Raw genomic sequence first — 10658 nt, 5'->3', positions numbered from 1 at the left:
TTTTAAAGCTGCGACTGATTTTGCGCGTGCGATCACCCACGACCACTGCGACTAGTCGTGCGTTCATGCTACGATTTCCCTGCGATTCCGATTTTCTTCGGTCGCAACTAGGTCGTAACCTGGTCGTAGGTTTGGTTTGGTTTATTTTGTTTAACGTCCTATTAACAGCTAAGGTCATTTAAGGACGGCCTCCCGTGCGTGTGGTGAGTGCGTATGTGTGTTTTGGGAGGCTGCGGTATGTTCGTGTTAAGTCTCCTTGTGATAGGCCGGAACTTTTGCCGATTTATAGTGCTACCTCACTGAAGCATACTGCCGAAGACACCCAGCAGCACACCCCACCCGGTCACATTATACTGACAACGGGCCAACCAGTCGTCTCACTCCCAATATGCTGAGCGCTAAGCAGGAGTAGCAACTACCATTTTTAAAGACTCTGGTATGTCTCGGCAAGGGGACAGAACCCAAAGCCTTCCTCACAGGGGCGAACGCTCAACTAAAGGCCAAAAGTGAGGCATTGTCAAGGGAGACATTAGGAAGAAGAAAGTTGTTCAGAAAGAATAGAAAAGATAAGATCCCAAATTTAGTCGCCTCTTACGATCATGCAATGGGGGCAGCAGGTACAATTCTTACGCCCTACCTGTAGGTCCGGTGTGACTGGGGCTTTAGGCTTTTGTTGCATTGGGACCAACACAGTTTTCTTTTTGGTCGGAATTTAGATATTGAGTGGTTTTGATGAAAACCACTCTGAATCAGAGTTATCGCCCCTCACTACACTTCATTCTTTCTGTGACACTCCTTTAGGTGTCACCCCACTAGTATAAAGTGAACGGGTAAACGGATAACATACTATTTATTAGTCAACACATCTAGTGTATTCTTAATTGTGTATCTGTACATGCATATAAATATTTTTAGAGTAAATTAGTGTAATGTAATCTGTACGTGTACTTATTAAGTTATCTATATGGTAACTAGTTGTTATTGTGACAAGACTAAGGTTGTTATATTGATATGGCAGAAGTTATTATATTGTTATTAGGGATTTCCATTTCGGATGGAAATCCCTATTGTTTTCGTTATGTTTTTTCTTCTTATTATTATTATTCTTTTTCTTATTTCCACAGATTTTGTAAACACTTTCATTCAAAAACGAATGACGATAAAACGTTCATATTATACTACATAATAGTAAACATCAAGTTGATCATTACACTAACATTTTGGTGACCATAGGTTTAAAGGTCAAGGTCACAGATCTAAAAAAAAAAGATTTTTTAAAAGAGTTTTTTGAACGATCATAACACCATAAGGAATCGTTCTATTCATTTTCGATCAGTGTGTCATGTAGATCATGGTCGGGGCTAACTTTTTTCCATGCCACGTTATTATATTGTTATTAGGGATTTCCATTTCGGATGGAAATCCCTATTGTTTTCGTTATGTTTTTTCTTCTTATTATTATTATTATTCTTTTTCTTATTTCCACAGATTTTGTAAACACTTTCATTCAAAAACGAATGACGTAATAAAACATAATGCAAAAAAAGTCTTTTAACCTTAAGGTAAAAAGTATTTCACTTAAGTGAAATAAATTTGAAGCATATTTTACCTTAAGAGGAAATGGGATTAAATGTTAAAACGGCTTGCCATATGCTCTTGCTGGGTGGTATTTGGGGCCGAAATTCGGCCCCATTCCCAATCTAAAATAGTATGTTTTTTTCACAATCGCTCAAGCTGATTTTCACAATTGCCTCAGTGTTAAAAATCAAAAAAAAAAGTCAAATGAAATATTTTCATGCGATCGTCAAACCGGAAACAAAACAACTTGAATGTTGTGCGCAGATCAGACGCGCATAAGTTGTCTCGCTCAATCAGACTCTTGTTAGCGGTAGTGCTCTTCCACTAACGTGATCAAGAGTCTGTTTGACCAAGACTACTTTTCAGTAATCATGGCGAATGTGCATGTGTTCATCAACAACGTGCTTTCGAATGTGACGAGATAGACAATGTCCCGAAATTCAATATATTACCGAAAGAAAATTGACGGTAAAACTGATTCGAAATGTCACAAGATTGATGTGTTGTTCAATCAGAAAGCGTTAAACAGTTTAAGTCCGTTCGGAACAACCGCGAGTGAAAGTGTAACTGTGATGATGATCGCATTGAAACTACTAAATCTACCGCAACAACCACGAGTCAGGCTGAGGATGTAAATGAGTTTGATGAATCAAGTTCAACGGACGAAGATCTCTTATCACTTATAAAATTATATTGAATTTAAATTTCTAAAATAGCAATTTAATTCTATTGATTTGACTTTTTATTCTCAATGCTTAATTTAAATATTTGTTTAACTTTCAGGTCTACAGCGTCGTTTCAGAAATCATGTGCCTCATCAAATATACATTAATTGCAGAAATCATAAATTGGCTTTGTGTGTAAAGCATCTGATAGATGATTTCCCAGTGCTGGGAGACATTAGACAGTTTGTTGATAGATCTGACAGTTTGTTGATAGATCTGTGGAAATTATTCCACTACTAGCCACAACGATTCCACGTCCTGGTTTCTGTTCAAGAGACTTACAACATGACTAAACTAAAGTTTATTAGAGCAGCTGCCACACGCTGGTTATCACATGGACGAGCATGTGAAAGACTTCTGGAGCGATACACAGCTATCCTGGACTCCTTAGATGCCATTTATGACAAGAAGAAAGAGCCAGAAATTCTTGGCGTGAGAAACATGCTGACTAACACGTCCACTGTTGCTGCTGCAGCTATACTGTGTGATATACTAAAGCCTGTCGTTATCTTCAGTGACTATCTGCAGGGAGATGTTCACTTCAGTAGAGTTAACCAAAAACTGAAGGTAAGTTTAAATATATAAAAAAAATCAATTTGACAATTTAAGACCCTACATTAAAACTTAAAATTTGTAAAGTAAAATCAATCAGAAATCTAGTTGCTTGGAAATTGAAAATTCAGAAAACATATTTGAAATTTGGTATATTCAAATCAATTCAATTGGGGCCAGAAATTTACTTATAATAAACAAATAACTGAGGTGTCTTTGTTTCAGGAACTTACTGATGAACTTGAACACCTTACTCAAAGATTTGAAAGTGTTGCTGCAGGAAATGACGATCCCGACTTATATCTTAACAAGCTTACTGGATTGTGGCAGGAGATAGATGACAGGACAGACTTGGGTAGACGATTAAGGTGAGATCTGATGACATTTGTTTAGAATGTAACATGACATAAAGTTTATAAGATTTTTTTCCAGATCCGACTGATAATCATATGTACAAACCAATAAATCAAGAGAATGCAATAACTTCTATCATGACATCTAAAATACTTTTCAATGAAGTTCAATTGATGTAAATTAGTAAAGGTTTCCATAATATTTCATAATTCCTAAAATGAATGTCATTGTCAATGTGAAACCTTTACTTTATCTATTATTGCTTTCTTGTGTCTTTCAGAAATCAAAATGAAGTATTTACACTTCCCCAGGTTGTGGAAGAAGTTGGGAATCCAATGGTGCACAAGTTAATAAGCAGGCTGCAGGATGGATTTCACTGCTCCCCTGTTTTGCATGGCTTTAGGATCTTCGAATTGAAGAATGTACCTTTCAACATTGATGAGTTGAATGATTTTGGAAAGGTAATCTTTATTCTAAGATTTTGAAGCTTTCTTACTTTGTAAATCAATAGAAGATAAAAAAGTGTTTTGTACAACATATATATAGACAGTCACATTACCTTTTAGCATTTGCCAAGTTGCTATAAATGTTCTTTCAAACACTACAGGCTGAAATAAATCAGTTGGCAGAACATTATGGAAAACCCAAGGAGGATGTGTTCAAGGGATCAAGAACTATTGCCCAACCTGTTTTCCCTGATCATGTTATCAAAACCCAATTTTCGGGTTTCAAGCACACCCTGTCAATTATGAGGTATTGAAAACATAATGTTGTTGGCCGTTACTTCTGTTTGTTAATTCTAGTTTCTGTTTTTGGTTTTTATTTCATTTCAGGTTGCCATCGTGCTGCTTTCTCCAGTTTTGCTGCATGTATTTTTAACTAACATTATTTGAATTTTTAAGGCTTTACTACATTAGGGCTTTTCCAGGAAAACATCTACCCTACCCCAGGACTCCAGGTTTTTTCATGGGTATCACCCTAGAATTTATTTAATAAATTACACAAAAGTAATAGGAGAGAAATCCAACCATGGACAGAAGTGAATTATTCTGGAGTCCTGGGGTCATTTAGATATTTTAATGGAATAGCCCTTAACACTTAAATATGTTATACATTCTGTTGAGGTCTTTGACTATTATACTATGTACCTACTACATCATGTATTTCTTCAAATGGATTGGTTGAAATATATTTGTAGGGTAGCAAAGCCAATTCATTTATTATCATTAAACAATAGAACTGTGATATTCATTATCTTTCCTTTCAGGCAAAGAGCAACTGCGGATGAACTTGGGGATCCTCTTTTCCTTCTGAAGACTCTTGTTACTGATGATGTTCTGAGGAGAAATTACCCAGCTATGCAACACTTGATAATGCTGGCAGCTTTGATTCCCAGTTCAACAGCGTGTGTGGAGAGAATCTTCTCACTGATGAATACTATTGTCACAAAATTGAGATCAAGCTTGAATCAAAAAAGTACAGATCACATTATGAGGATCGTATCAGAGGGTCCATGTCTTGCTTTACCAGACCGACAGTTACAGAATGCTATTAACAAATTTAGAGCATTAAGAGACAGGGCTTTGGACTTCTGAAACAACAATAAACTACTTTGAATCTATAAGAGAAGAAATTTTTAGTTGTTTTTCTTATATTTGTCAATATCTTAAATTTTCACAATTTTAGTCAATACCGCGATAATTTTCACAATTCTGAAGGCCCCGGCCCCATTCACACTAAAGTGAGAGAGAGCCCTGTATACAGGAACACATGGAGTATCCATTAAGCAGCAAATCACAAATTCACGAGGCGAAACTCGGTTCCTCAGCCATTGACTTGTATTCATATCTAACTGACAGCTGGAGCTTGTGTTCGTTAGCCAATGGTTTGGTTTTGGTTTGGTTTTTTGGTTTAACGTCCTATTAACAGCTAAGGTCATTTAAAGACGGCCTCCTGTGCGTGCGACATGCATGCGTGTGGTGAGTGCGTGTTTGTTAGCCAATCAGGGGCATCCAAGGAAACCTGCTACCTCCCGAAAAATAGATTTCCAATCGAATGTTAGACCTGCGTTTAAATTCAATTCATAATTTATTCTCCATGTGAGCACTGGTACATATGCTAATAAAAATGTGATAAAAAGATTAAATACAATTTTTGGCTGAAAGATGTTTCTTATGTTTGAAGTTGTTGTTTGATCTTGTCCATTTTAGGCGTAATTTGTACTCACTATTTTGTGTCCCTTGTGACCTCTGTAGTGTTGATAGGCCGATACGAATTTATAACTAACAAACTGTTTTCCAGAAACCTGTAATGCATGCGTTTTGGCAAAAGCATGCTATGTTTGCTATAGGGCACTACTTTCTATATTGCAAATACATATATTGAAACTGTTCAATATAAACACAAAAAGGGATGTTTTCTAGCAGCTCTGCAGGTAGGGCGTAAGAATTGTACCTTCTGCCCCCATTGCACGATCGCAGAAGGCGACTAAATTTGGTATCTTAACTTTTCTCTTCTTTCTGCACAATTTTTTCCTTCCTAATGTCTCTCTTGACAATGCCTCACTTTTGGTCTTCAGTTCAGCGTTCGCCCATGTGAGGAAGGCTTTGGGTTCTGTCCCCTAGCCGAGACATACATGATGTACCAGAGTCATTAAAAATGGTAGTTGCTTCTCCTTAGCGCTCAGCATATAAGGAGCGGGATGACTGGTTCGCCCGTTGTCAGTATAATGTGACCGAGTGGGGTGTCCTGCTGGGCGTCTTCGGCAGTATGATTCAGTGAGGTAGCACTATAAATCGGCAAAACTTCCGGCCTATCACAAGGAGATTTAACACCACTGCCCTGCAGATAGGGCGTAAGAATTGTACCTGCTGCCCCCATTGCATGATCGTAAGAGGCGGCTAAATTTGGGATCTTATCTTCTCTCTTCTTTCTTATCAGCTTTCTTCTTCCTAATGTCTCCCTTGACAATGCCTCACTTTTGGCCTTTAGTTGAGCGTTCGCCCCTGTGAGGAAGGCTTTGGGTTCTGTCCCCTGGCCGAGACATACCAGAGTCTTGAAAAATGGTAGTTGCTGCTCCTGCTTAGCGCTCAGCATATTAGGAGTAGGACGACTGGTTCGCCCGTTGTCAGTATGTGACCGGTTGGGGTGTCCTGCTGGGTGTCTTCGGCAGTATGCTTCAGTGAGGTAGCACTATAAATCGGCAAAAGTTCCGGCCTATCACAAGGAGACTTAACACAATCATACCGCAGCCTCCCAAAACACACATACGCACTCACCACACCCATGCATATCGCACTCACGGGAGGCCTTCCATGACCTTTGCTTTTTAAAGGACGTTAAACAAATAAAACCAAACCAATCAAACTGCCTATTGTGGAACATAATGTACTGTAAGTAATAGAAAGGTTTTGGTTGATATCCTTTACTTAACAGACCGAATGCCCTGTAAAGAAAACCTCTATTTCGCATGGTCTGTAACCATCCATCGTTACAAAAAATGAATCGTTGTCACCAAAACATGATCAAGGTAGCGAAGGATATTATTTCAGTTCTACATAAGTCCTAGGATGTGAAATTTAGCTCATGCGACAGAAATATTCTTCAGAGCAAGTAGCAGTCGGTTGTCTACAGAAGATTCTGAAAGACGTAATTTCAAAGTGGAGCAGCGAAACATTCACTCATGTAGTAAAGGAAGTGTCTAATGTTGGAAAAAAGGGAAACAATTTAACCAAATAAATATTTGCAATGTAAAATCAAGAATGTTTAGCCTAATTACCAAGGTATATTATATTATTCACACGGGAAATGCCGTAGACACCTAAATGAGAGTTAGAATAAACAACAAATACTCTCAGCGGGAACAGTTTTTAAGCCTTCACCTTGTTCAGGATTGCGAATGATGAACCCCGGCGTTCTGAAATCCATTTGATAATACAGACGAATTCAATTTATTTCATGTCAGAAGTTGTCTCAAAGCAGCATTGCCTTTGAAATTGGTTCTTCTGAAGTAATATTATCATTTGACTTCTCAAGGCCTTGCTGGGTAAAGCTGGCCAAATTCCCATGTAAATGTATCGGTTCTATTACACGATATCGTAATAAATGTATATATGGCGTGATATATTTCTCTTTTATGTTGTGTAATTGGAACACCAAGGTGTGATCATTTCTTATAGAATGGCTGGACCAGGTGAACTGAATTTTAACATCTTATAGTTTACATCAATTCCAAACATTCTGAATATCTGCGCTTTAAAAAATAGTCCTTTTTTTTTGTTGATCTTGCAGCTCTGTATATTGCATTTTAAGAATTTTGTTTATTCCAATAAAGTGATAACAGGATGTACAATGTTTTCTACTCAACATAAAGGAAAGTTTGTCACAATCAAAAACTCATTTTTATCTAAAGTTTATATCTTTACAGACTAAATCATCTGTTTATCGTGAATCACGCTTTGCCATTAAAACTTTTGTAATTAACATTAGTTTGATAATATTGCCAATAGACGTTTCTTGGCTAAAATACAACAATACCACGATATCATAGCGCTCTATCTTGAATGGCGTAAGACGTCAATACCGCCATCTAGCAGCGAACACGATGATAACTGCTACCGTTGAAAAGTTTTTTCAAGTAGGTGTAGAATGAACCAATAATTAAGATTAAAATGCCAAAATAGTTTTGTTTTTACAATTCGTCGGATCGTCCATTGTATTTACTTTCTATTAATGTTAACTACCGCGATACCTTAGAACCCCGGGCTACATCTTGAGTACATTTATTACACGCCTAAGCCTTTACTATAAATGTGTTATTCAATAGATCACACTGACTAGAGCGTTTGTACTGATTATGAGTTTTTATATTGTTTACCAATATTCCATACTCTTTAGATATCATATTTTTAGCAATTTGAATCAAAGACACGGTTATTTCGGTCATAAAACATCGTAATGAATTATCTTCGTTAAATTTTACAGCTTAAAATCTACTTCCTCAAAGGAAATAATGCACATTAAAACTTAGTTTCACCCACATTTCATTTACAAAGTCCTCCATCCCCAACGCCTACTCTTTGTAATCAAACATTGTTCAGATAGAATCGTATTTCTGTCTAAGTTGTCTCCTCTTTCCGTGATCTTCGTGTCTCAAGATAATATTAGAGCAAATTTCTCTCTTTATTTCATTTTTTTTTTTAATTTATGCTAAACACTTGATAAGATATCTTTCTCGAGTAAGCTAAGCCTATAGCGACACCGTATTGTCAGTAATTAAGTTACTAATAAAAAAGAAGTTAAAACTTACTAGCGATCTCTTCTCATATTTTTTGTCAATGGCAGAAGTGCTATTAGAGTCGAATTTGGAGTTTTAACAAATTTGGTTCTAATGCATCTATCAGTGCCTCCGCCTCTACACAGAAAAACTGGGTCGCGAGGACCTCTTGGTATCCATTATAAACAGTGCCCTCTGCTTTTATCTCAACGTTAGAGAGCGGTATATGTTCACCGGAAACGCATACAGGTGGGAACGAGGATTGCTATGGGGTTCCACACTCGGCTATATCGGATAAAAGGCTGTGACGTCACACAGGTAAACTCGCAGTTACTCATTTTAAAGTTTTTGTTAGTTTTCTTATATTTCAATTGATCAGATATTGTAAAACAACCTCAATCAATAGTAGGTATGAATGTAGTTTTGTAGAGAAAACTGGTGGGGTTTATCACCAGCCTTCTCTAAAAGACCAATGAATGCTCCCGTATCCCAAAACCCTCAACAATGCAGTGAGTACTCACGTTTTGTGGTCTTCCTTGATGGTTGTTCAGGATCAAAGAGGGCGCTCTCCGACACCTCGCTGGATTATATACGAGAGCGCACCTCCGGCTCGTGCACAGAGCGAGTTCCAACCAGGGGAGATAACTCCCTGGATTTTCACTACACTCCTCGTTTTATGAAGGCCCCCTCCTGGACTCTGGTTCTTCAGGCCGAACAGGTGGAGAGGAGTCGTTCAGGATGCTCATGGGTACGAGGACAGCTTCCGGGTGTCCGGGTCGAGGAACCTCCTCGGGGGAGCAAGTGGGACGAGCCCTCTTAAGCTAATTCTGAATATTGTGAAGTTAATCCATGAGCGAGAACGTTACTTATTTTGAACCGCGCCCCTCATGGAACTTTATACTAAACAATTTATTTCCATCCCTATATTATTACTTAGGGTATAATGAGAAAAAGGGGGGAATCATTGTTTATTATCTATTCTAGTTTATGGTTCTTATTGGCAGTTATGGATATAACTGCTATATTAGACGAGAGTTCTCACTCCCATATTTCCTAACTAGCATTCCAACTCCATTTGAGTGGAGATCTCTATAATTTTTACTTAAAATGAGGTTAGTGAGGTTGTTCCGAAGGCCCCAGCCTGAGTCACCCCAGGGGTTCCTTGAACAACCTCTACAATTAACATTACTGGTCAAGTTTCAAAAAGATCCAGGACATTAAAGTTTCAAAAGAAATCCATAATTCGCCGCCCTCCCTTCAAAAGGGTAATCAATGGTAATTTTGAATATGGCCTGCTGGCAACTTTCTTCACTGAGGGACCTCATTGTAGGGGGTAGACCCTCCTGGCGTTGCTATTAAGCACTTGCGCCAGTTGGCCATGATCTACCTCCCTCAGTGAGGCCAACTCCCAGAGCACGAGCCCCAAGAGCCAGGGGGTGTTGGGGCCCCTTCCCTGCCTCAGAGTGGAGCATCAGACTCCAGCGACTCGGACGAAAAAAAACAGCATATTACAAATAACACTTAAACCTTCACTTAGTGCATTCGTGATCGCAGCTTGGATCGGCTGTCATGGCAACGACGAGGACGGTGGTTTTACCACAGTGTTGATTCTACAAAACTTGCATGATCTTATCTTTTCCCTTCTTTCTGAACAACTTTCTTCTTCCTAATGTCTCCCTTGACAATGCCTCACTTTTGGCCTTTAGTTGAGCGTTCGCCCCTGTGAGGAAGGCTTTGGGCCCTGTCCCCTAGCCGAGACATACCAGAGTCTTTAAAAATGGTAGTTGCTGCTCCTTGCTTAGCGCTCAGCATATTAGGAGTGGGACGACTGGTTCGCCCGTTGTTAGTATAATGTGACCGGGTAGGGTGTGCTGCTGGGTGTCTTCGGCAGTATGCTTCAGTGAGGTAGCACTATAAATCGGCAAAAGTTCCGGCCTATCACAAGGAGACTTAACACAATCATACCGCAGCCTCCCAAAACACACATACGCACTCACCACACGCATGCATGTCGAACACACGGGAGGCCGTCCTTAAATGACCTTAGCTGTTAATAGGACGTTAAACAAAATAAACCAAACCAAAGCATGTAGAAACAAAAACTTCTAATTATAACTCATGTCTTTGGAAATCATTTGTAAATAAATAATTGAATCAATAACGATCCATTGCAT

At 38.6% G+C, this 10658-nt stretch overlaps 1 protein-coding gene across 1 annotated transcript; it reads left to right on the top strand.

Moving 5' to 3' along the window:
- The first annotated feature begins 2564 nt into the window (after positions 1-2564).
- Positions 2565-4928, top strand: LOC117335326. Its single transcript, XM_033895262.1, has 4 exons — positions 2565-2870; positions 3081-3223; positions 3490-3670; positions 4477-4928. Exons 1-4 carry the CDS (start codon positions 2589-2591, stop codon positions 4495-4497), a joined length of 627 nt encoding a protein of 208 aa, XP_033751153.1. The 5' UTR covers positions 2565-2588; the 3' UTR covers positions 4498-4928.
- The last annotated feature ends 5730 nt before the right edge of the window (positions 4929-10658 follow it).

Source organism: Pecten maximus, chromosome 10 (assembly GCF_902652985.1).
Source record: "Pecten maximus chromosome 10, xPecMax1.1, whole genome shotgun sequence".
Taxonomy (NCBI): Eukaryota; Metazoa; Mollusca; class Bivalvia; order Pectinida; family Pectinidae; genus Pecten; species Pecten maximus.
Note: the sequence above shows the minus strand (reverse complement) of the source record. Positions and strands in the feature narration are given on the sequence as shown.

Bases quoted from the DNA above. Each gene is read 5' to 3' on its own strand.
- LOC117335326 (XM_033895262.1), top strand. From the start codon at position 2,589: ATGACTAAACTAAAGTTTATTAGAGCAGCTGCCACACGCTGGTTATCA. The intron at 3,224-3,489 runs GTGAGATCTGAT...TGTGTCTTTCAG, and splicing joins GACTTGGGTAGACGATTAAG to AAATCAAAATGAAGTATTTA. The intron at 3,671-4,476 runs GTAATCTTTATT...CTTTCCTTTCAG, and splicing joins AGTTGAATGATTTTGGAAAG to GCAAAGAGCAACTGCGGATG.